At 61.2% G+C, this 23,232-nt stretch overlaps 4 protein-coding genes across 9 annotated transcripts; 2 read left to right on the top strand and 2 right to left on the bottom strand.

The window, feature by feature from the left end:
• Positions 1–107: 107 nt before the first annotated feature.
• SPHK2 (sphingosine kinase 2) lies at positions 108–8,782 on the bottom strand. Of its 5 annotated transcripts, none has more exons than XM_047834978.1 (7): positions 8,565–8,782; positions 7,425–7,673; positions 3,796–4,273; positions 2,740–2,889; positions 2,513–2,607; positions 2,312–2,427; positions 108–1,833 (listed from the first exon to the last, which is right to left on the bottom strand). In XM_047834978.1, the coding sequence occupies exons 2-7, from the start codon at positions 7,461–7,463 to the stop codon at positions 729–731; spliced, it is 1,983 nt and encodes a 660-aa protein (XP_047690934.1). In that variant the 5' UTR covers positions 7,464–7,673; positions 8,565–8,782; the 3' UTR covers positions 108–728. The 5 variants fall into 5 exon arrangements, with proteins under 5 accessions (XP_047690934.1, XP_047690936.1, XP_047690937.1 ...); XM_047834980.1 differs by lacking the exon at positions 8,565–8,782 and adding an exon at positions 8,240–8,550; XM_047834981.1 differs by lacking the exon at positions 3,796–4,273.
• Positions 8,783–8,861: 79 nt separating this feature from the next.
• Positions 8,862–13,085, top strand: RPL18 (ribosomal protein L18). Its single transcript, XM_047834988.1, has 7 exons — positions 8,862–8,979; positions 10,382–10,468; positions 10,814–10,921; positions 11,385–11,483; positions 12,231–12,354; positions 12,438–12,507; positions 12,970–13,085. Exons 1-7 carry the CDS (start codon positions 8,977–8,979, stop codon positions 13,043–13,045), a joined length of 567 nt encoding a protein of 188 aa, XP_047690944.1. The 5' UTR covers positions 8,862–8,976; the 3' UTR covers positions 13,046–13,085.
• FAM83E (family with sequence similarity 83 member E) lies at positions 10,292–23,169 on the top strand. Of its 2 annotated transcripts, none has more exons than XM_047834984.1 (6): positions 10,292–10,302; positions 14,062–15,413; positions 16,580–16,747; positions 17,090–17,214; positions 20,472–20,916; positions 22,326–23,169. In XM_047834984.1, the coding sequence occupies exons 2-6, from the start codon at positions 14,937–14,939 to the stop codon at positions 22,599–22,601; spliced, it is 1,491 nt and encodes a 496-aa protein (XP_047690940.1). In that variant the 5' UTR covers positions 10,292–10,302; positions 14,062–14,936; the 3' UTR covers positions 22,602–23,169. The 2 variants fall into 2 exon arrangements, with proteins under 2 accessions (XP_047690940.1, XP_047690939.1); XM_047834983.1 differs by lacking the exon at positions 10,292–10,302 and adding an exon at positions 13,496–13,512 and having other exon boundaries at positions 13,893–15,413.
• SPACA4 (sperm acrosome associated 4) lies at positions 18,753–19,554 on the bottom strand. The gene has a single exon (XM_047834989.1). The coding sequence runs from the start codon at positions 19,245–19,247 to the stop codon at positions 18,867–18,869; it is 381 nt and encodes a 126-aa protein (XP_047690945.1). The 5' UTR covers positions 19,248–19,554; the 3' UTR covers positions 18,753–18,866.
• Positions 23,170–23,232: the final 63 nt, after the last annotated feature.

Genomic DNA, 23,232 nt, shown 5'->3' with positions numbered 1-23,232 from the left:
GGTATGTGGGCAGGTCTGGGCTTGGAGCCACAAAAGGCAGCAGCTACCGGAAGCACCTAGGGCTGGATCCCTCCCGCGGGTTGCGTGGTGCAGCAGGGACGACGGTCTGAGAGGAATGCAACGACTGCCTTTATTGCATAGACCTTTTCAATTGCTCTGAAGATTGGGGTCGGGACGCACAGGAGACAGAAGACAGGAGACGGTCGTTTCCCCGCCCCCCACCGGCAAGGGGGTGAGGAGGAACATTAGTGCAAATCCGAGCGTCGGCCCCGGGGAACCTGCCCCTCGTGGGCTGATTGGCCAGTTAAGTGGAGGCACCGGAATGGATGGGGCGAGACCCGGGCCCTGACTGGCTAATGAACTAAGGCCTTCCCCAGCCCGCACGTGCCAGGTCCCGTCATTGGACAAGACGTAAGACAGTCCCCGCCCTCAGCCGACCTGGCGTCCTACGAGCCGGAAGCGAGGGTTTGGGCTGAGCCCCGCCCTCATCGGTCAGGCACTACCCTCGGGGCCAGCCCGTTTGGGACCATCATGAGCCTCCGGAATTCGGGCCACACTCCAACTTTACCTCTGGTCCCCTGGGGGCGGGCGCAATCCTGAGACGGGGCTGGGGCCCCTGCGTGTGGGACCCTCGCCCTAACTCTAGCAGCTAGGCCACGCCCTTAGGTCAGGCTCCGCCTCCTTGGAATGTTGGCCCCGCCCCCGGCGGGCCGCAAGCTTCGTTGGGTTCAAGGCTCCCGACGCGGGCAGCCGGGAGGCCCAGTGAGCAGCGTGCCGAGGCCCGGATGCATCTGCGCCTGCAGCGGCCCGTACTCCACCTGCTCTCCGTCCACAGTGAGCACGCCCCGAGGCGTGAGAGGCTCGAGGCGGAAGGCACGGGCCGCGGCGTAGCCCAGCTGCGGACAGCCCAGGCTGAAGTGGCTACCTCGCTCCATGGCCAGAAAAAGGCGTAGCAGCGCAGCCCGGGAGATGCCACCACGCACCCAGCACAGGTGCACCAGGCCGTCGTCAAAGCGCGCGTGGGGAGCCGCCACCAGGTCTGCCCCCAGGTGGCTAGGTGAGATGGCCAGCATGAGCACAAAGTCCCCTTCCAGCGTCACCCAGCCTGGGGGGAGTGGGGTGCCCAGAGGAGGGAGCAGGTGGTCATGCGGGCCCCTGGTAGAGACGGCTCCCGGAGAGCCGGGGGTGGGAGGGGGAAGCCCAGAGGATGCTAACGTTTCTGGGACCCCCTCGGTGATGGGTGACAGTAAAGCTGCCTTAGGGGAGCTAGGCGGTGAGGGCAGCGGTGGGTCTGGGGACAGGGGGGCATCCCCAGCCCCACCCCAGTCCCCGGCCAACTCTGGGCCCCCGCCATTGAGGGACAGGATGGGCAGGGGTTCAGGCGAGCCAGGGGAGGTCAGGGCGGGCTGGGGCAGGGGCAGGGGCAGGGGCAGGTCAGACACCGAACGATGCAGGGGTGAGTGTGCCACAGGTGGGGCCGGGGCCGGGGCCGGGGCCAGGGTCAGCTCTGACTTGGCACGGGGCAGGCCACGGGCAGGGGTGGGTGAGGTGGGCTCCACGGTGGCAGGGAGGTAGGAGAGGCGTCCTCGGTAGGTGTGCAGTGTGGCGAGGCCCAGCACTGTGCCCAGTGTGAAGCGGGCACTGCCCAGGGCCCTGAAGCGCTCGCTCTGGATATCCACGTCTGACACGAAGCCCCAGGCCACAGACAGGAAGGACAAGCAGCGGGAGCCGGAGGCCAGCGTCACAGACATCAGGTCCAGCGGGCGGCTGCCGCCCCGGCAGAGTAGCAGCGAGCAATTGAGCAGCAGATCCACACCCAGGGCAGGTTCAAACCTTCACAGCCAGAGACGGATGGACACAGTGGGAAAGAGTAGACGGGCTTGGGTGAGAGGCACAGAGCACAGGGTAGCGGGAGAAAGGCACAGAAGGGGTGGGAAGCAGGCGGGGGGGGGGGGGGGGGGGGGCGGGGCGGGACCAGGCAGGCCGGTGGTGGCCTGGCCCGCCTGCAGCAATCGGGCCCCCTCGGGATGGACTCTTCTTACTGAGCCAGGCTCCCTGTCACTTCATTCCATGAGCGTTCCCCGAGTGCCATCTGTGTGCCAGGTACACTTCTGGGCACTAGGGACACAGCTGGGAACAACCAGGAAAAATGTCGGGGGGTGGGGGGTGTATGGGGAGCACCCCAGTCAGACTGATTGGCAGCGGGGCTGGCGGGCAAAGGGGACTTGGGGACATTAAGTGCCAGGCCGCAGGAGGACTCATCCCTCCCCTCACGGTATCAGGCTCACCTACGACGCAGGACCCCACCTACCCCCCATGCTGGTTCACAGCTCCGGCCAAGGCATTGCCTGAGCCACACGGGAGGATGCCCACGGGCGTCTTCACAGCCTCTTCCCAGTCAGGGCGGTCCAGGAATCCGTTCAGCACCTGGAGGGCGGGAGACCAGACACCTGGGTCCCGGGGCCAGGCCAACCCGGCATCCCAGGGCTCAAGCAGGATGCCCCCGCCCTACCTCAAACAGCAGCCCGTCTCCGGAGACCGTGACAATGCCGTCCCACTCACTCAGCCTCAGCCCCTGAACCAGCTCCCGGGCGTGGTTCTGTCGTTCTAGCGTGGGGAAGTCGGAGGTGAGCCAGGCTGTTCGGCTCTGTCCCGCCACCACGCCCCAGGCCTCAAGGCTCAGGAGTCCTAGCCTCCCCCCCACCCCAGCCCCTACCTCCATCCTGACACAGCCCTTACCTGTCTGGATGAGGTTGAAGGACAGCCCAGCTTCGGAGATCATGGGCAGCACGTGGGTCTTGCACCACTGCCAGGCCAGGCCCCGCCCCCCAAGGGGATTGACCAATAGGAGCAATCGGGGTGGCTTTGGCAGAAGCTCGGGGGTTATTTCTGCAAAGAGAGGGGAAGGCGTCTACGTGGGCCCCAGACCCAGGCCCCTCACCGCAGAAGCAGTAAACTGCAAACAGCCCCAGGGGAACTGGGGGAGGGCTGGCACAGGAGACTGCTGGGAAGTCAAAGGTGGGTTTGTTTGTTTTTTTTCTCCTCTGGGGCTTCGGCTGCTGAGGCTCAGGTATGCACCCTCCGCACCCCCCCCCCATCCCCCAAAGGCAGGACTTGGGTGTCTAATCCCAATGCCCTTTGGACCCATGTGTGGGAGGAGGAAGGAGAGCTGTGGTTTTCACTTTCCTCTTCCTCAAACACCTGGAATCCAGGATCAGGTTATTGCACCGTGCAAGGCCCCCTCCCCGTTCCCATCCCCCAGGGCCCCCAGCCAGCCAGCCAGCAGGATCCTGGAAGACCAAGGCAGACTCACCAGCTGGGGACCCTTGAACTTCTACCTTCCTGTGCCAACTGAGAAGCCTGGGGGGAGTGGGGCGCTCTGCCCAAAAGTCTCTGGCCACCCTCCACCCCCAAAGGCTGGATTAGATGCCACCTCTGGGCTCCTGGGCTGCCCTAGGGGACCTCTGTGAGTGCCTGTCCCTGGGTGGTGACTAATCATGTCTCAGTCTGCTGCTCGCGCCAGCCTGGGAACCTCTGACTCATCTGTGGTCAGGGCCCATGGAAGGGGGGAGGGGACACAGACAACCACCTATGGGAGCAGCAGACACCAATCATGTTTTCTCTGCCTGTGGTTTTCTTCCTTCTGGGGCCTGTCCCTGTCTATCACTCTTTCGATACAGACCGAGAGAGACACAGCACAGACAGACACACAGTAGAGACAGAGATGCCCACAGAGGGAGACCCACGGAGACACCGAGGTGGCCCTAGGGACAGAGCGGCTGTGTAGTGCCTCACCCCCGTCCCCAGGCAGCGGCAGTCCACGGAGCAGACACATGAGGGCAGTGGCCCAGCGCTGGGCCTCAGCGCGGTTCTCCTCGTAGGTGGCCGCCCCGTCGACCCGAAAGGTGCGGGCGGCTCTGCGCCGGCCCCCGCGCCGGCCCTGCGGATAGGTGTAGATGCAGAAGTAGGCCGCCGCTGCGTCCGAGGGGCTGCGGCTCCGCAGGGTGCAGCAGCCAGACACCTCGGCCAGCGGGACCAGGCCGCCCCGGGGCCGGGCTTCAGGCTTTGGGCGCAGCCGCTGTATGTGTAGGGCCTGTGGTGTGAGAGTGAGGGCGAAGCGGGAGCTGCGGGCCGGGAAGGAGCCAAACTCGCCATGCAGGAGCGGGGTGCTGGCGGCCAATGGTGGCGGCGGTGGGGGGGCCATGGCCTTGGCCCTGTCCAGGGCGCTTCTAGGCCTGTGGCCCCAGCTCCAGGTCAGCTCCTGGTCTGGCCTCTGTGGGGAGGGAGGAGGGCAGGAGTCAGAGTCCAAGACCCCTATGGCTGATAGAGAAAAGCAGGGGCGGGGCCTGTGGACAAGGAGACAAGGGGGGCGGTGACAGACGAGATGGGAGCATCAGAAACAGACAGGCTCAGACAAGGGTGGGGGGAGACCTTGAGGACACAGGACAGAAGTCAGTTGTATAGGAAGGCTAGCATCCTGGAGGGTGGACAGCCAGGCATGCAAACACTCATTCACTTATCCCCCAAATAATTATTCAGTGCCCTCTATGTTCTAGTCACAGTGCCAGGCCCAGTGAACACAGCAGGGAACAGAACAGACAAAAATCCCTGCCTTTGTGGAGTTTATAGTCTTATCAGAAGACAGAAAAACGAGACGAAGAGGTAAGATATATAGTATGTTGGATTAACAAGGGCTTTGGAGAAAAATAAGGCAGAGGAGAGAGATCATGATGGTGGAGATATAAAGAAACAGACATGCAAAGATAGAGAACACCACGCACACACACGCGCACACACTCACACACACACGCTCACACTGTCATCTCCAGATGGAGAAAGTAACAAGGGAGAGACACTGCGACCCAAAGAGAGGGAGAAGTTCTAGGAGCCAGACAAACTCTGAGAGAAGAAGACCACCAGCTTCAAGGAGCAGACAGCTCAGATGATGAAAGATACTTAGGAGAGTCAGAGTTTAGGGGCTCCGGGAGGTCCTCTGAGGATCAGAAAGACAAAGAACAGGGCAGATAGGAGGGGCGGGGGGATGTAGACAGCTGGAGAGATCAAGAAAGGGGTGTGACACGGAAGAGCTAAGGAGTCAGAGAGTTAGAGAAGCCACATGCAGGCACCTGCAAGGGGCAGGGGCCAAGAGCTGGACCCCGAGCACTGACCTGGGCGTCTGGCCGCCTGCTCTCCAGGGAGGGGGTACGAGCCGGGCCTGAGGTCCCCTCCCCAGAGACCTTCCCCCTGCCCTCTGCCCAGCTTCTGCCACCTTCCAGCTCACCTTTGTCCCCCACCGCCCCGCCCACCCAGCCACCTGCCGGTCCTGCCCTCTCCTTCCTGGGCCCAGAGCTGCCCCAGATGCACCCCCATCTATGGACTCACCCTCAGAAGTCACCTCTGCCCGCTGCCCTGGGCAGCTCCCTCAGGCTCCACCCCTAACTTGAACGGATCCCTCCCCTATCCGTTAGCTCAAATCAGGCTTAAGTAGAGAGTCCTAGATCTCCCCCAGTCCTGGGCCTGAGCCTCTGTCCCCAGGTCCTCAAGTCTCAGGCCCGGTCTCCATTCTCTCCAGCCCCTGCCTCCTGGTCCCCCAGACCTGGGCATGGGTCTCCATCCATAAATTCCCCGCAATCCATAAGCCTGAGTTCCTGTCTCCGGTTCCTCCGGTCCAGGTCCTGTATTCCCACCCCATTTCCAGAACCCAGTCCCAGACCTGGGTTTCCATTCCTGGATCCCTCAATCCCGGTTCTGGTCCTGCGTCTCCATCCCACACCCCTGGTAACCCAGTCCCGGCCTGCGTCTCCGTTCCTCTTGGTCCCGCAGTCCCCCAGACTCGGGTCCCTGATCCTACCCCCGCACCCTCCTCACACGCCGAGTCCTCCTCCGGGCGGCCCCTCAAGTCAGCACCAACCGCCCCCATCAGACCCAGGGGTGGGGGGAGGGTGTGCATCGTCTCAGCCAATGGCCGCGCAGCCGGCCTGAGCCGCACCAGTGAAAGCGTGCGGGAGGCGGGGCCAGCCGGCTCGCGAGCTTGGCGCAGGGACTAGCCGAGGGACAGCTCGAGAACTGGGCGGGGTATCGCGCTCCGCGAGATCAGCTGCCATAGTAGGTGAGGGCACACGCGCAGCAGAGGGGGCGTCACGACTCCATTGACAGCGCCGCTGACGCCATCTTTGTGGAGGGCAAGTGGTAGGCCTGTCCTGTCCATTGAGTTTATAAAAGAAAAGGGACGTGAGGAAGATCTCCGCCTGCAGATTAGAGACTGACCCTAACACAGGTGACAAAGACCCAGAGATATGCAACGGAAGTTAGTAAAAGAGACCCAGAAAAGCAGAGTCAGAGGCAGTAAGAGACTTAGAGTGCCCTCTGTTTTTCAGATAGTTACAGAAAGACAAGCGCTAAGGAAAACAGAGACATATACAAAGAGACAAAGACAACAGAATTGAGAACATGCAAGGCTAAGGCCACAAGAAGACCCAGAAAATGATGGACAACAGAGATGGAGACAGATAGTTCTGGAATGAAAGCCAGGGAGAAGAGGCTCATTAATTCATCTATTTACCTTGGATCCAAACCAGGATGGAGGCAGCCTGACATGGACATCTGCCCACTGAATGACCCAGTAACATGGCAAGACAAAGAAACAAAGAGAGAGAGAGATGGGGAGAACCAGTATCTGAGAGAGACCTCTGGGTCAGGGATGAGGGAGGAAGACGATGTTGGAGGACCAGAGGCCCAGAGGAACCGAAATCCACAAGTCAGAGAGCAAAAATGCTGGGGCGCCTGGGTGGCTCAGTGGGTTAAGCATCTGGCTTCAGCTCAGGTCATGATCTCACTGCTCATGAGTTCGAGCCCCGCGTGGGGCTCTGTGCTGACAGCTCAGAGCCTGGAGCCTGCTTCAGATTCTGTCTCTATCTCTGTGCATCTCCCCTGCTCGCTGTCTCTGTCTCTCTCAAATATAAAATAAAACATAAAAATAAATTAAAAAAAAAAGAAAGCAAAAATGTTGAGACATAGAGAAGCAAAGAAATGTGCAGTGGAGAGAAAGACAAGAATAGTATCAGGAGACCAAAAAAACAGAATCACAGAAAGACACATGCAGAAGGAGACAGGGACAGAACTTGCTAAAAGTGATGAATGGAGGAAGTTCATTTGCTGTCAAACAATGTTCCTTGTGTTTAAACCCAGAGTAGCAACAGCACCAGATAATATACGCCAAAGAATGATCCAGAGAGCGACAGGGGACAGAAAGATGGAGAGACAGGGAAACACACATCTTAGTTGGGGAGAAAGGCAGGCACACCAGACAAAGAGGCTGGGACTCGACAACAGAGACCAAGTCACAAACGCAAGGGCACCGCGACACGAAGAAAATTGTGTCCCATGGTATGGTGATCTTCACGTTCACGCGGACCCTTCCTTACCTGATCCCCCTGCTCCTCTGTTTCAAGGCGTCCATTCATCTGCTGGCCCCTCTGCTTTGTTACCACATCAGCAAGACCCTGGTCCCGGGCAGGAGGCCATGGGAGGGTGGCATGGGCAAGGAGTCAGGCCTGACAGTGCGGGCCTGGCCTCTGGCCCCGTGGAGGACAGGTGAATAAGTAGGAGGATCAAGGGGCAGGCCGACCGGAGGCCAGGCTGGATGTGCTGGAGGCCCAACAGGCAGGGCTTCCCTGAGGAAGGAGAAAAGAGGGGACAGGTCAGCTTTGTCACTGCCCCAGCCAGTCTGTCCGGTCTTACACAATAAGGGCTGATAATAGGAATGGAAGCTAATTTGTATTGAGTGCTCATGTGTAAAGCATGGTACTAAGCGTTTTTTTTTTTTTTTTTTTTTTTACTAACTTATGTAATTCTGGAAAATATGTGCCAAGCCTATTTTTGTAGACGAGCAAAGGAAGGCGCAGAGAGGTTAAGTGACTTGCCCAAGGTCACACTGTTAGTAATTCGCAGAGCCGGGATTTGAATTTGGCTACAGCTGACACGACCCCATCTCACCTTCTTTTCTGTGTCTCTGCTTCTCCCTCAATCTCCATCTCTTTCTAGGTCTCCATTTCCCTCACCCTCGGTCTCCGTCCACTCCCCCTCTGGGTCTCCAATCCTCCTCCCCTCTGAGTCTTTTCCTCTCCTTCAGAGTCTCTCCTCCCCCTCTCTTTCTGGAGCCTTTCAGCGATTCCCTCTCCACCCTACCCCCCCCCCCCCAGCCCCGGGGCTTCTGTGCGCCCCCTCCGCATTCCAGTACCGTGCAAAGCCCTCGCACTGATCGCGCTGGGTCACCTGAATCTCTCCGGCTGGGAAAAGCAGCCCCCAGATGGCAGAGGCTGAGGAGGGGGTCAGAGAAAGAGGAGGGGGAGAAACGGCATCCAAAAATGGGAAATGCGGGATGCTCTAGACTGGGCTGCAGCAAGCGGATCTCGGGTTAGATCTCAGGTAGGACTTCCCGAGCTAAGGCCGCCAAACAAGCGCGGCACGAGATAAGAGAGGTGAGCCAGATAAGAAAATGCCTGAAGCGTGGGGTCAGAAGTTTCCCGAGGTTCCGACAAGCCCCGCCAGCTCCGCCTCCTCACCTCCAGTACTCGGCCCGCCGGGTCCTCCCGGAGCCACAGAGAGGCCGTCGGCGTCGGGCCAGAGCGTCACCGCGCGGCGCGTTCTCCCAGCTCTGCGCCACATCTCTCTCGCTCCCAGATCCCTTTCTTCCGGAAAACTATCGAGAACAAGGACTGGTGGGGCCAGAGAGGCCCCCGCCGGGCTTGGCCCCTCCTCCTCGACGTAGCGCTCGTTCCCCGTTGGTGGTTCGTCCACTTATTCCGGAATCGCCCCTACGGCCGGTGAGGCGATTCGCCGTGAAGGGGCTCGGCTCGAGTGCCGCGCCGCGTCGTGCCCGTGTGACGTCACGTAGGCGCCACTCGCTGAAGGCTTTCCCCGCCCACCCCGGCGCTGTTCTCTCTTTCCGGACCTGGCTGAGCGGGAGGCGCCATCATGGTGAGCGTGCTTTGGAGAGCTGGGGGCCCCGGCTATCCGCCGCCATCCGTCTCGGACTGGGGCTGGGGGAATGCCGGAGGGGAGCAGGGATGCCAGGGGAGCTCGGAGGGGGCGACCGCCGCGGTGGGGGAACTACTGGGGAGGCTCGGAGACCAGGGATAGGTCGGTCATCTCAGCCTCCGGCCCCCTCCCTTGCCCTTTTGTTATCATATGTACAATTAAGTAGATGGCCGTATTGAAACACAAGGAGGTTAAGTGACGTGACCGGGATCACCCTGCCAGGAAGTGGCAGAGCCAGGGTTCCGACCCAGGCGCTGGTCCCACGTCCGTTCTTAATCTCTTGTCTCTGCTGCCTCTACCTGGACCTGTCATCCCTCCTGGCCTGGCACGTTGGGTTCTGGGGCGGGAGGTTTGGGGGGGGGGGGGGGTGTCTCTGACCGTCCAATGCCTGGGTTTCGTGGCCAGGCAAACCGCTGAAGTCTCAGCTCCTTGTCCGCCCCGTGATCTTGCCTTCCCTTTCCGTACCCCCATTTGTCGGTCTGTTTGTTGGGGACACAGTAATCCTGTGTGACCGATGTGAGTTTGGAAGAGTTTGTCCGAAGAACACATCATAGATGATTGCATACCTTAAATGTTGGAGAAAAGGGAGCTACGGATAACCAAGTAGTTCTTTGCAATTCCTAACTTGGTCTATTAAAAAAAAAAAAATCGGGGCGCCTGGGTGGCCCAGTCGGTTAAGCGTCCGACTTCAGCTCAGGTCACGATCTCACGGTCCGGGAGTTCGAGCCCCGCGTCGGCCTCTGGGCTGATGGCCCGGAGCCTGGAGCCTGGTTCCGATTCTGTGTCTCCCTCTCTCTCTGCTCCTCCCCCGTTCATGCTCTGTCTCTCTCTGTCTCAAAAATAAATAAACGTTAAAAAAAAAAAATCTCGGGGCAGAAGTTGGGGTATGGTGTAGTGGAAACGGTGGCTTCTTTGGTTTTCTCCGTAAAAGTGGGAAACTCCCTCCTAAGGTTGTGGGGTTCGGGGAGGTAAGTGCGGGAAAGGTTCTCATATTGGTTGTGCGTTGAGTGAGTTCCAAATAAAGATTCTCCGCCAAGTTGTTGGGTAGAGTCTGCCCTTGGCTTCTGTCGTCAAAAAATAGATTTTAAAGGATTTAAGAAAAAAATCTTTTTTTGAGCTGGTGTGACTGCTGTGTGAAAGCTTTTCATAGGGGTCATTTGAGGCCCAGAAGATTGTAAGTGACTCTCCGCATGTCACCTAGGGGTGGACCGGGGATTTGTTGTCTCTTCAGAGACTGGGGTCCTTGCTCTTCCTCGGAGATGAGTAATCAACTCATTTTTGCGGGCGAATAATCTGCCAGAGCAGAGTTGGGTCCGTAATCTCTGCTTCGTTAACTCTGCAGGGAGTCGACATCCGCCACAACAAAGACCGAAAGGTTCGGCGCAAGGAACCCAAGAGCCAGGACATCTACCTGAGACTGTTGGTCAAGGTGAGCTTGAGGCCTGAGACCCTTAGGCAGCACCACCCCAGAATTGTGACTTCTAGAACATTCTAGCATTGGTCCCCAGGCTCCTCCAGGGGTCTGCTTGGCAAGCTCGTAACTGGTTTTGCCCGGGGTTCCGGAAGGTTCAGTGTTCTCAGCGTCTGGGCTGTCTATATCTGGGGATTGGGGAGGGGGCTTGGAGGGTCTCCTTGGGGCCCAGTGGGATGGGGGAAAGCCATAAAAACCTTGCTAGCCCCAAACATCATTTCTTTTGCCATTTGCTGGAAGGTTGGGAGGTGGGGGGGTGTGGGCTGCCCTCGGTTCTCATCCTTCCTTTTCTCTTCCCTCCAGCTGTACCGGTTTCTGGCCAGACGGACCAACTCTACCTTTAACCAAGTTGTGTTGAAGAGGTTGTTCATGAGTCGCACCAACCGGCCACCTCTGTCCCTTTCCCGGATGGTGAGCGGCTGACTCAAGCCACTGGATCCTGTCTTAGAGCTGGGCTCTGGGGGGGCGGGGGGGGGGGTGGGCAGGCCTGGAGCCTGGCCATCGGCTGGTTTACTTCACCCAGCAGTGGGCACAGAGCTCTGACCCTTGAGGCTGAACAGCGGCGGGTACTTGAGTGGTTCGGCCTTGTTTCCTTGTAAAGCAGGGGCAGTTATAGTGGGTTCGTGTGGTTTCAGGTCCCATGACGCAGTCCTTAAGTGTCAGGAGCGATCTGTCGAACAGTCTGCTTGCGCGTCGTGTCTGGTGCTTTTCCCAGGCTAGACCAGCGGGGAGCTAGTTGGGAGGTGGGGCGCGGGTGGGTTTGGCCCCGTCAGGGCACACGTGTCTCTTGTGCCCTTGGGGGCGCCTGGAGCAGTGGGATGGGGTTTAGACACCAGAAGGAACTTCCTTAACGTGCATTTCTCCTCCTCCAAAGATCCGGAAGATGAAGCTGCCTGGCCGGGAAAACAAAACCGCCGTGGTTGTCGGGACGATAACCGATGACGTGCGGGTCCAGGAGGTGCCCAAACTGAAGGTGGGTGAGGAGGGCGCTCCCGGGCATGGTGGGGGGGCGAGAGCAGACTCCGGGGCCTGGATGACCTGTCTCACGTCTGCACTGTGTGAGGCAGGCGTCACACCTACCCGTTTGAGCAGCTTTTAGGATTGAAGGGGGATGATCTTGGCGTTCTTGATGGTGGGTGTCCCTGGGCACGTCCCTTCTGGGTCCCTGTTGGCAGTGCTGGTTCTCAAGTCATGTAGCCTGGCTTCCGATCTAGATTTCTCTGGCAGTTTGTGGCCTGTGGACAACGTCTGGGGTCTTTTTTACCCCCGTTTCCTTATCCGTAGTAACTTGAGGGTGTTGCAGTGTTAAAGGCAATTTTAGAAACAAATTGGCCTCAAAGGCGCCTGGGTGGCTGAGTAGGTCAAGTGTCCCAACTCTTGATTTCGGCTCAGGTCGTGATCTAACGGTTTATGGGATCAAGCTCTGCGTTGAGCTGTGTGCTGGCAGAGTGGAGCCTGCCTGGGATTCTCTCTCTCTCTCTCTCTCTCTCTTTCTCTCTCTGCTCCTCCCCTGCACGTGAACATTCTCTCTCAATATAAATAGACGTTTTTTAAAATGGTAAGAGTAGCTGTTGTCAACTCAGGAAGCTCACTCTCATGGTATTAGCAGGAGCCGCAAGCAGTGGGGTGACTGCTGGGCCAGGGCCGCGGAGAGGAAGTCCCAGCAGCCGTGGGTGGCCGTGCCAGGGGTCTGACCACTCCTGTCCTGCCTGTCCCCCAGGTGTGCGCACTGCGCGTGAGCAGCCGTGCCCGGAGCCGCATCCTCAAAGCTGGAGGCAAGATCCTCACCTTCGACCAGCTGGCCCTGGACTCTCCCAAGGGCTGTGGCACCGTCTTGCTCTCTGGTGAGTGGGGTTTAGTGGCTCCCGTGGCTGCTTCCGGGCGCCGGGTCCCTGCCTGATCCGGTCCTTCCCTTCCCCTCCCCCAGGTCCGCGCAAGGGCCGAGAGGTGTACAGGCATTTCGGCAAGGCCCCAGGGACCCCACACAGCCACACCAAGTGAGTATACCCAGCCTTGCCATCCGGCCCTGGCTTTTTCCCTGGACCCCGCCCGGTGGGTCTGGGGGCCTTGCCCCGCTTCCAGCCCCTTCTGTTTCTCACACCAACCCGGCGTCAGGCCTCCGTAGAACCACCCCCCCCCCCACCCTGGTCTTGCTGCTTCTTCCTCAAGACTTGGCTTAAAGCTGCTCCTGTTGAGGCCCTGCAGAGCCAGCATATAAATGCAGGGCCTGAGTCTGCACCTCCCTCACGGAGCCTGCCTCTTACCCTGCCCTTGGGGCAGCTCAGATGAATCCTTCCTGGGTGCCTGATGCTAACTGCACTCCCGGCCTTCCCCGGTCCTTCCCCCTCACCCCCCCCCCCACCCCATCCCGTGTCCGGTGCTGCTCTGTAGCTGTCCGTGTCCCATTGGGCTGGCCACTCCTGTGTGGGCACGGTCTCACCCTCTTCTCCCTCCCGCAGACCCTACGTGCGATCCAAGGGCCGGAAGTTCGAGCGCGCCAGAGGCCGCAGGGCCAGCCGAGGCTACAAAAACTAATCCCAGACCCTGCCTTGTTATTAAAAAGATTTGGACTGTTGACGTTCTCTTGTGTGTTATTCCAGGGATGAGGGACAGGGGGCGGGACACGGGAGGGGATCGGATCGGATCGGATCGGATCGGATTGGAGTCTGGGAGTAAGATGCGCGCCCCTCTCCGTGGACACCAGTGGCGGAGGAGCCCTTCCCTCGGGGGCGGAGTCTAGCTCTACCCGCGGGCGCCCTCTGGAGGCTTCGGTGCGTGCTTGTCGGGATCTTGCACCGTTGGACCCCTGAGGGCCCCCCACGGCCAAAGTCCCGCCCCCTCAGCCGGGTGACAGGTGTTTCCGCACCTGTTCCCTCCCCCGGATTAACCGCACCCGCCCCTCTAAACCTGAGCTCGTCCCAGGCTCGGCCTGGTGGGCAGGGTGTGGACCCGGAAGTGCTGAGGGGGCGGGATCGCGGTGGGGGAGGGGTACGTGGGAACAGGTGAGTTGCTCCCCTTTAACCGAAGCTTGAGTCAGCTGGGGTCTGGCGGGCCCCTGGGCCCTGGGCCAGTGACCTGGTGAGTGTGTTCCCTGGGCTGGGGCCTTCCCGTACCCGCGCTCGGCCTTCCGCAGGGACCTGCATCGGGCCCTCCTCTGTGTTTACACAAGGGGCTGGGTTCCCCGGATCCCAGGCTAAAACCTGATGAATGAGGCGAGACAGCCGGAAGGACGGCAGAAATAGAGGCAGGAGGTCTCCAGACCCCTGTTCTGACCTCCGAAAAGGCAAGGCAAGGAGGGAAAGGGGATGGGGGTCCGGACACATGGGGGGAGCTCTGGATGGGCGAGAGGGAGTCCTGGTTTTATTCCTCTTTATCTTTGTAGGCCTGGTCGCTGTGGTCTGGAGGAGGGAAGCCGCCTGGGTGCCGTGATTGGAAGGAGGGGCCGCTGGTTTGCAGGGATCAGGGGTCCACAGCCCAAAGGTTGGGTCAGGAGCCTCAAAGGAACAGCATGAGAGGGAGACAGGACAGGAGACAGAGTGGTCCTTGGCCAGGAATAAGTGGTTAGCTAGCAGGAGATAGCAGGATTCGGGTAGAAACCCCGGCAGGGCAGCTCGGCCAGGGATCAGCAGAGATCAGAGGGCAGCCCCAGAGCACTCTGGCTGGGAGACAGGCGGGCAGAGGCAGCCAATCCAAGGAACGGTGGTTGGTCAGGCCCTCCATCCAGATGGGCCGGTTCCATGGTGATGAAACCTCCTGGTGAGCGGATCCTCCGCTGTGGCAGCCCGAGTGGGTGTGAAACCCCAGGAGCAGGGTCCCCAGTCCACGGAGACCGGTCTCGTTTCCTGGCTGGGTAAGGGGGATGCCCAGACTTCGGGCTGGAGCCCATTCTTCCCAAGCTGAGCGAGGAGGTCCAAAGGGGAGGTGCGTGGAATGATCCGGCCGTGAGAGCCGCTGAGCCAGCCGCGAGTTGTCAGGAGAAACAGATTCTGCGGGACACGGCCGGGTGGTCAGATACGGACGTTGTTGGAAGCAATCGATGCCTGCCAGATAATCCAAAGGAGAGCTTCAGTTCGACGCGCTATTGGTCAGGGGCACATAGGCAGCCCGCTCTGCCTCTAGTTGGGGACATTTGGGTGGTAGGAGACAGGCAGGCGGCCTGTCGCCTGGAGATGGTGGGGCAGTCGGCCGGCTCTCTGGCCAGGACAGGTGGGCCATCAGCCTGACCAAGACTGAGCCAGCAGACCGGTCATTTGGGGCATCGCGTGGCCAGCAGGCCGGAAGTTGTTGCGGGGCGGAGCATAGAGGAGGAGTTGAGGGGTCCCGTGGCCGCGTAGAATCTGCCTGGCAGGAGACAGATGGTCAGTGCCCCGGAGACGGCCAAACCCTCCGCCGCCCAGCCTCACGGCCGTCCCGCCCCAGCAGCCCCATGTCAGCCTCCCAGCTGGCAGCACTGGAAGGAGTGGAGTCGGAGGCCGGCCGGCCACCCTTGACCGAGGCCAGCCCCGGCTTCCTGTATTCCGAGGGCCAGCGGCTGGCGCTCGAGGCTCTGCTGAGCAAGGGCGCGGCGGCGTTCGAGGCCTGCGTGCAGCGAGAGGGGCTGCGGCCCTTCCTGAGCGGGGAAGAGCTGCGGAGTCTGGCGGCGGCGGCCGAAGACTGGACAGCGTCCAAGCAGCGGCCCGACAGGGCGGCAGAGGGAGCCGCCGCCACCACCGATGGGGACTCGGGCAGCCTGACCTACTGGCCTGGACGGTCGGAGGAGCTGGTGCCCACGCTGCGGCTGGGCTGGCCGGAGGACCCGGCCTGGAAGGGAATCACCCGGGTGCAGCTGTTCACCCAGCCACCCGACGAGGGCCACCCGCCCCTCAAGGAGCTGGTGCGCCAGGAAATCCAGGCCGCCCGCAAGGTGGGGGCTCGGGGGGCCCGGTGTCCACTCCCCAGACCCGCGCGTCCTCACACGCCAGCTCCCGCCCCTGGGAGTGCACGTCCCCTAGGCCCCATGACATCTTGGCCATGCCCTCCTGGGACTTGTGGGTCCACATGGCTCCGCCCCGATGACTCAGGTGTCCGTACCCCTCAGACCTCCTCCTCACCCTCTCTCCTGGGTACCCCTAGGCATCCACGACCCTTGGGACTTAACTATAACCCCCTGGCTCAGTCACCTCCTCCACCCCAGATTCCCCCCTGCAGCCCCCCCTAGGTAGCCTACTCTTTTTTTTTTTTTTTAATATATATTTTATTTTTAAGAGAGAGAGAGAGTGAGCAGGGGAGGGGCAGAGAGAGAGAAAGAGAGAGAGACAGAGGACCCAAAGCAGGCTCTGTGCAGACAGCAGTGAGCCCGATTCGGGGCCCGAACTCACGAGCCGTGACGTCATGACCTGAGCCCAAGTCACAGGCTCAACCACCCAGGCGCCCCTAGCCTGGTCTTTGTGCCTGCCGGCTCCCACATTTAAGTGCTTTGCGCGGGGGTTAACATTTAATGACCCTCAGGAGGGTCCTGTGAGGTCGGGACGCATTTTAACCAAGTGAGGAGATGGGGAAACTGAGGCACGGGAGGTTAAGTGTCTTCACCGGTGAGTGGCCGAGCGGGGATTTGAACCAAGGAGTCCTGGCCAGTGATCAGGAGTCATCACTGCTACGTATTTCCAGGTGCTCAGCACCCCAGTCCCCAGGGCACCCCCAAGGACCCAGCTGTGCAGTTGGCCACAGGTGCCCTGCCCGGGCATCCAGCCCACTGAGCCCTGGAGCGGGGGAAGGGGGGGGGGCCACCATGCAGTGTGTCACAGCTCAGGGGACATCATTCACCACTGCAGCTGTGATTAGGATGACAGTTTTTCAGGAAAGCCAGGCTTTTCCTCATCCACGTGTAGGCGCTGTATGATCAGGAGTGTAGGTCTGGGTGGGGGGGGGGGGGGGGTGTCTCTCCCGCAGTCCCCTGAACATCCCGCGGAAGCCAGGCCCTTCAACTCCCACCCCCAGAGCACCTCACCCCCAGGGCCCCGCCCCCCCACTCCCAAATGTCCCCGGAGCTCCAGGCTCCATCCACAGCCCTTTTCCCCACCCCTCCCCCAGCTAGTGGCCGTGGTCATGGACATCTTCACTGACCCAGACCTGCTCTCGGACCTGTTAGACGCCGCCACACGCCGCTGGGTGCCTGTCTACCTGCTCCTGGACCGCCAGCAGCTGCCTGCCTTCCTGACGCTGGCCCGGCAGCTGGGGGTGAACCCCTGGGCCACTGAGGTAGGAGCCCGGTGGGGGGGGGGGGGGCGACCAAGTCGCCATCCTCCTGGCGCTGGGGCAGCGGGGGCAGATCCTTCCACGGGGTCCTAGCTCATCGAGGCAGATGCCAGCTGAGAGGGTCTGCTGAGACCTGATGCCCGAGGCATTGGGGGAATCAGGGGCGGGCTTTCCCACACAGTCCCCCTGAGTTAGGGGTACCTCCAAGAGACCCCCCCCAAGGCCGGATATTGGTGACTCTGGGGAAGCTGGGACAGAGTCCTAAGCAGGGGACTCCCAGGCCCTGCGCGGTGAGCGGAGGCGTGCGAGGTGGGCCTGAGCAGGGGCGTGCCCCCTCCGTTCCAGAACCTGGATATCCGGGTCGTTCGAGGCTGCAGTTTCCAGAGCCGCTGGCGACGGCAGGTGAGTGGCAACGTGCGTGAAAAATTTGTGCTGCTGGACGGCGAGAGGGTCATCTCTGGATCCTACAGGTACGGCTGCCCCTCATGATGCCACCCGGTGTCCTGTCCCCATCTCCCAGTGTGCTCAGAGAGCAGCTGGCGTCCCTTTGACCAGCCTAGCCTCGCTTTCCTGGTCTGTGAAATGGGTCGAAACACCCTTGCTGGTAGAGGAGGGGGGGGTGCAGAACCAGCTGGGGGTGGAGCCAGGCCTGCCCAGGGGGCCGGTTTAGTGGGGGAGGGTCCTCTCTTTAACCCTGGGTCTCCTCATCTGGAAAGCGGGGCCGCAGTTTGTGTGTGGGTTTCCAAACCAGGAGGACCTGGCTTGGGGTCCTAGCTCCGCCCTGAGTGAGTTGACTCCGCCCCTCTAAGCATCTATTTTAAAAAAAAAAAGAAAGAAAACAGCCGGTGTGCAAAGGGCCTGGCCCTCGGACTGGTCCGTGACCCTCCTCTCTCCTGTCTTTGGGATCTGACCCGACCCTGGATCCTGGCTCCTCGACCTCTTAGCTCGGTGACACTGAGCTCTGTGCCTCCCCTGCTCTGAACCTCAGTTTCCCCATCGGGAAGGTGTGAATAATCACAGCACCTACCTCCGAAGGTCACAGTTCGGGGAGGGTGCGGGGTGCAGGGACTCTCGGGTCAGAGGGCCTGGGTTCAAACTGTAGCTCCACCAGCTACTCGCTGTGTGACTTTGGGCAACGGACTTCACCTCTCTGTGCTTGCGTTTCCCCCGCTGCACAGCGGGATGATGTGGTTAGGGCCCGTGGAGCAGGGTTTCTTCTCGACAGAGACGGTGCTCACGTGCGGGACAGCTGGATGATTCTGTGTCGTGGGGACTTTCTTGGGCCCTGGAGGAGGCTGAACTGAATCTCTGGTGTCTCCGCAGTAGATGACCATAGCACCCACTCTGCCCTACTATGAGAAGCCAAAGTGTCTCCGGACATTGCCGGGTGCCCCCGGGGGGGGGGGGGACGGGCAGACATGCGCAGTCGGTGACCATTGGCCTAGGCTAGCGGTTTTCAATCTTGGGCCTGCCTGTGGGGGAATCAAAACGTGGATCTCGGGGCCCCGCCCCCATTCAGCCGGCCTGGGATGGGACCTGAGAAGCAGCATTCCTGGCAAGCTCCTCCCGCTGATTACCCATGCTGCCCGTCCGAGGAACCCATTCTGGGACCCGCCACTGTGGAGACTGGGACCTGTCGGAAAGAATCTACCTTCCCGGCTTGGCCTGAGGGGATTCAACGAGATCACAGTGCCTTGGCACGGCACATCAGCCGCCTTCCGTAAACATCAGCTGTCATTTATTATTGTCGTTATTCGGGGTTTCTTGGTTTCGTTTTGTTTTGTTTTGTTTTGTTTTGTTTTTAACCCTATTTCATCGACTCTAAGGTGCCACCGATGAAAAGCAGCATCCTGATCAAAATGCGAAAAGAGATGCGTCTTAGAACCAATGAAATACAGTAGGGGGACAAGTCAAAGAGCGTGGCTCCCCGCCACCAAATCAGGTCTGAGGACGCTTTGCCGAGCCCCCTGGTCCGGGTGGACGGCCCTAGAACGGATGAGACCAGGGCCACGAGAGGTTGTCCAGGGCCTCTGGCCATTTAATGAGGGGGAGGGGTGGAGGCAGGAGGCTCGGGGAGCAGCGAGGCCGGGAGACCAGTCCCAGGCCCTGCCCTTCAGGTCGGTCACAGCAAATGTGGGAACAGCAGCAGGCCCAGCGCCAGGCCGGCGGCAGTGACCCCTTCCAGCGGGCCGCTTTTGGGACCGGGGGCCCTGTTACACATGTGGCCGGAGCAGCAGGTGGTGGTGAGGGTGTAGGTGACGCCCATGTAGGTGACGGGCTCCTCGTGGCCGCAGGAAGTGGACTGCACGCAGCCTTTGTTGATGATGAGGCCGAGCCCCGGGGCCACCCCCTGGCCCGTGAAACAGTCCTCGTCTTCGCCACAGCGCATGTGGGTCCCGGGGCACTGCGTGGAGTCGGTCAGCTCACAGAACACACAGTCCTTGGCGCCCGTGGCACCCGGGGGCAGAGCCATCGCCAGAAGCAGCAGCCAGCCGGGGACCATGGTGGCCTGGCAGGAGTGACGGTGCCCAAGCCAGGCCGTGGGCTTCCTGGGCCTCCCGGAACCGCTGAATGAGGATCCCGAGTCTCCCCCCCGCCCGCGACTTTCGCCCCCGGGCTGGCCTCCCGGGGTCAGCACTTGGAGTGTCCTCGGTTCCCAACACTCCGTGTCCGTCTCAGGAGCTCCGTCGTGACCGCGGCTCTCCAGCGCTTGGGTCTCAGAAGATCCCCGGGACGGAGACAAGCCAGCGGGCGCGATCCGACAGGCGTCTCTGTGCAGCGGAATGGGGTGACCTCACAGACCCTTCAGGGTTCCCACTGGCCGCTCCAGGGGTGAGGTCACAGGTGGGGGGGAGGGGTGTCACAATCTGAGGGCAGGACGGCCCCCTGACCTGTCAGGGAGCGAGGGAGGACACTGCCACCCTGCCAAGGTAAGGATGATCGGACCCACGCTCGCCATCCTGGGGGCTGAGTCGTCGCTCTCTGGGCGCTGGGTGCTGTGCCCGCTGAGGCGCACGAGACACAGCCCGCAGTGAGCCCATTTTCCAGACGGGCAAACCAAGGCTCAGGAAGGGAAAGCGACGTGTCCAAGGTCCCCTGGGCCAGGATTGCAGCCCAGGTTCGTGTGATTCCAAAGAGGGCATTTACTGAGCACCTGCTATGTGCCAAGGCCTGAGCCAGATTCTTTAAACGCCACCATCGTGACAACAGGGGCGATGGGGACACCGCTGACCACAGCCAGCAGGCTTTTAGAGCTGGCCACCACGCCCGGGGCTCAACCCCCTGTTCCCTCGTTCCAGTCTCCCTACATTCAAGCTCCGTATGACAGACGAGCAGACAGAGGCACGGAGCGGCCACACAGCAAGTGTTTGACAAATGGCGGTCGTTATATGGGAAGCAGCCGAGCCCGACAACAGGACTTGTGGAGTCCGAAAACACATCCCATCTCTTTCCGGATGGGGAAACCGAGGCACTGATGCAGCCTTGGTTGGGGAGGGGGCAGAGTCCCTTAAGATAAATTTAAGTGTCTTAACTCACGTAGCGGTCACGTCAGCCCTCCGGGTAGGTATGTGAGTCGTTCCCATTCTATGGAGGGGGATGTCGAGGCCAGAGAGGTTGCAGGATTTGCCTGAGGTCACACAGCCTGCCCTGGGACCAGGTGGGGACTGGTAATGGAGTCCGGGCGGGGCTGCACGGAGAGCCTGACCCCTCCCTGCGTGCCCCCCAGCTTCACGTGGAGCGACTCCCGCCTGCACCGAGGCCTGGTGACCCTGTTGACCGGCGAGATTGCTGCCGCCTTCAGCCGAGAGTTCCGGACACTGTATGCGGCCTCCTGGCCACTCCCGTCCGCGCCCACCTCGGGCCCCTTCGTCAGCATCGTGGGGGGGCTGCAGCTGGCCCACAACCCCCACCGTGTGGCCCGCCGCCGCTCTGTGGCCCCCGTGTCACCGCCACCGCCCGATGGCCCGCTGGCCCAACGCTTGGCCACCTGCCGAGTCTTTGACGGGGACAGGCAGGAGACCCCGGCCACCCCAGGGCCGGCGCTGAGCGACATCCTGAGGAGTGTCCAGCGCGCCCGGACCCCCAGCGGCCCCCCGGCCCGGCCCAGCCATTCCCTGTGGGACCTGAGCCGCCTGTCCCAGCTGTCCGGCTCCAGCGACGGTGACAACGAGGTGAGACCTGACGGGTGGCCTGAGAGAGAACAGGAATAGCTGGAAAAGGATGGAGGCAACCAGGGCCGAGTTCCAGTCTCTCCCTGGCGCCTCAGTTTCCTCATCTGTGAAATGGGTGGGTCCAGAGCTGTAGTAACACCCACCTCAGAGGGGTGTGGCCCTACTGCGTGCCAGGCAGGGGTGAGCGCTGGGCGGCCCGGGGCAGAGACCCCGGGAGCCACCCTGGGTGCAAGTCCGGGCACGACACGCCAATTGTGAGAGCCGGGGGGGCGGGAGGGCAGAAATTTGCCTGAACCTCCATGTTCTCGTCTAGCAAATGGGCCCAGCAGTGGTCCCCATGCTCAGTTCGGTGGGAGGGAGTCAGTGAGGGGCGGATGAACTAGAACAATCATCATTCCGGTAAATCTGCGAAGTGGAATTTATTTTTATTGAGTTCGTGGCCTCACCTCACCCCAGGTCAGTGAGCTACTAGTCTTCTCACGTTCATTGTTACAGGGGGGTAAGCTGAGGCCCAGAGAGGTCAAGTAACTTGCCCAGAGTTCCAAGCAACCATCTTTTGGGGGCACCTTGCCACACGCCGGGCGCTTTCCCAGGGGTGGCTAGATGGGACCTCTGCCACAACCCTCTGGCGGTTGGGGGGGGGGATGTTATTACAACTCTGCACCCGCCCATTTCGCAGATGAGGAAACCGAGGCACCAGGGAGAGATTGGAACTCAGCCCTGGTTGCCTCCCGGGTGAAGCTTTTAAATGCTCTGCCCCTGGCTTCCCAGATTCGAGTGTCATGGGGGTGCTGGGGAGGGGGTTTGGGGAGCTCTGAGGGGGTCTTGGCGCCCCCCCTCCCCAGCTGCTTAGACACCGGGGTTCCAACACAGCCTACACTAACTCTCTGGGATCCTGGGTGGGGAGCCTCAGTGCCCCCAGCTGTAAAGTGGGCTGTCGAGAGGGTGAGAGCGGAGCCGGGATGGGGGGGGCGCCGTGGATGCCGGCAGAACTGGGGCACAGTTTCTCCGCGAGCTGTGCGCCCCCGTCAGGCTCAGTTTTCCCATCCGCGAAGTGGGAACCAGTGGGGACCTTTTCGGAGGGGGAGGGAAAAGTGTCCCGGGGGTCCCCTCCCTCCCTCGTTTCCGGTCCAGGGGAGAGGTGGGGATGGGCACAGCAGGGGCAAGGTCCTCGCCTCCACCCGGTCCTGAGCCACCCTCACCCAGAATCACCTCCCTCGGCAAATATTTACTCCCCCCAGGCAGCTGCTGGCAGCTTCCTGGTTCTCCTCAAGTGCAGAGTGGCAGGGGGGGATCACGGCTCCCGGGTCCCCCCCCCCCCCCCGAGGCCTCCCTGCACACACATGCCTCCCCTTGCCTGGACTTGGCCCCCAGCACCTTCTCTCACCTCCCTGTCTTTCCCTCCACAGCTCAAGAAATCCTGGGGTTCCAAGGACACCCCCGCGAAGGCCCTGATGAGGCAGCGGGGCATGGGAGGGGCCCCCTGGGGTGAGACAGAACCCCGTCCTCTGGGCCGGTCCCAGCCCCCAGGCGGCCCCCTGCCCCTCCTCCCTGCCCGCCGCCTCCGCCATCTGTCCCCGACCAGAAGGAGGTTTGGTGAGGATGCCACCTCCAAATTACAGGAGCCCCGAGGCACCCAGCAGCCAGACTGGGCTGCCCAGGCAGGACTCGGGGGGCGACCCTGACGGGAGCCAAAGCCACCCTGGACGGGCCTGTCGACGGTCACCTCCCAGCCCCCCCGTCCCCCGTCCGTGTGGTGCCTTGGACAAGGCTTCTGGCCTCGGTGTCCGGGAAGCGGCAGGGATGTTTCCCCCTTTGTTCTAGAACTCGGGCAAGCCCAGTGCTCAGTCTAGATGCCAGTGTCGCAGTTCAGAAAATGGGCAGAAAGTGACGACCCGCTGGCATCCCGGGACAGGGCATATCCAATTGCGGCCAGGCCGGAACTTGTCTGAGGACGGGCCTGGCCGAGTGGCCCCCGAGCCGGCGTCGCGTGGGGGCGAAGGTGGGGCGTCCCTGGGACAGGGTGGGGAGCCTCCTGGATCTATCGGGCTCCGGAGCTGTGGGTAAACTGAGCTTAGCAGAGGAGAGGAGAGAATCCAGTCCAGGGAGTGGGGCTTAATAATGAGGGACAGGAAATTGGTGGGGACCCCTGCTGGGGGGCCGGTCAGGGCCCTGGGCGCTGGGACTGTTTTCTGGGTGCCAAGGGGCGAGTTGTTGGGGCTCCCTTTACCTCTGCTCACAATAAAGCTGCTTTATGCCCGAATCCTGCATTTTCACAGCCTAGCCGCAGACCCAGGAATCCAGTCCTGGGCCCTT

The sequence above is a fragment of the Prionailurus viverrinus genome, chromosome E2 (assembly GCF_022837055.1).
Source record: "Prionailurus viverrinus isolate Anna chromosome E2, UM_Priviv_1.0, whole genome shotgun sequence".
In the NCBI taxonomy this organism is placed as follows: domain Eukaryota; kingdom Metazoa; phylum Chordata; class Mammalia; order Carnivora; family Felidae; genus Prionailurus; species Prionailurus viverrinus.
The sequence above is the reverse complement of the archived record's forward strand: the minus strand, read 5'-3'. Positions and strand labels throughout refer to the sequence as shown.

Coding starts and splice junctions, on each gene's coding strand:
- SPHK2 (XM_047834977.1), bottom strand. CDS start 5,950: ATGCACACCCTCCCCCCACCCCTGGGTCTGATGGGGGCGGTTGGTGCT. Junction 2,608..2,739: donor CTTCAACCTCATCCAGACAG/GTAAGGGCTGTG, acceptor TCCCCACGCTAG/AACGACAGAACCACGCCCGG. Junction 1,834..2,311: donor GCTGTGAACCAGCATGGGGG/GTAGGTGGGGTC, acceptor CTGGCTGTGAAG/GTTTGAACCTGCCCTGGGTG.
- RPL18 (XM_047834988.1), top strand. Junction 10,469..10,813: donor ACCTGAGACTGTTGGTCAAG/GTGAGCTTGAGG, acceptor TCTTCCCTCCAG/CTGTACCGGTTTCTGGCCAG. Junction 12,508..12,969: donor ACCCCACACAGCCACACCAA/GTGAGTATACCC, acceptor TCCCTCCCGCAG/ACCCTACGTGCGATCCAAGG.
- FAM83E (XM_047834984.1), top strand. CDS start 14,937: ATGTCAGCCTCCCAGCTGGCAGCACTGGAAGGAGTGGAGTCGGAGGCC. Junction 17,215..20,471: donor GTCATCTCTGGATCCTACAG/GTACGGCTGCCC, acceptor CGTGCCCCCCAG/CTTCACGTGGAGCGACTCCC. Junction 20,917..22,325: donor CCAGCGACGGTGACAACGAG/GTGAGACCTGAC, acceptor TTCCCTCCACAG/CTCAAGAAATCCTGGGGTTC.
- SPACA4 (XM_047834989.1), bottom strand. CDS start 19,247: ATGGTCCCCGGCTGGCTGCTGCTTCTGGCGATGGCTCTGCCCCCGGGT.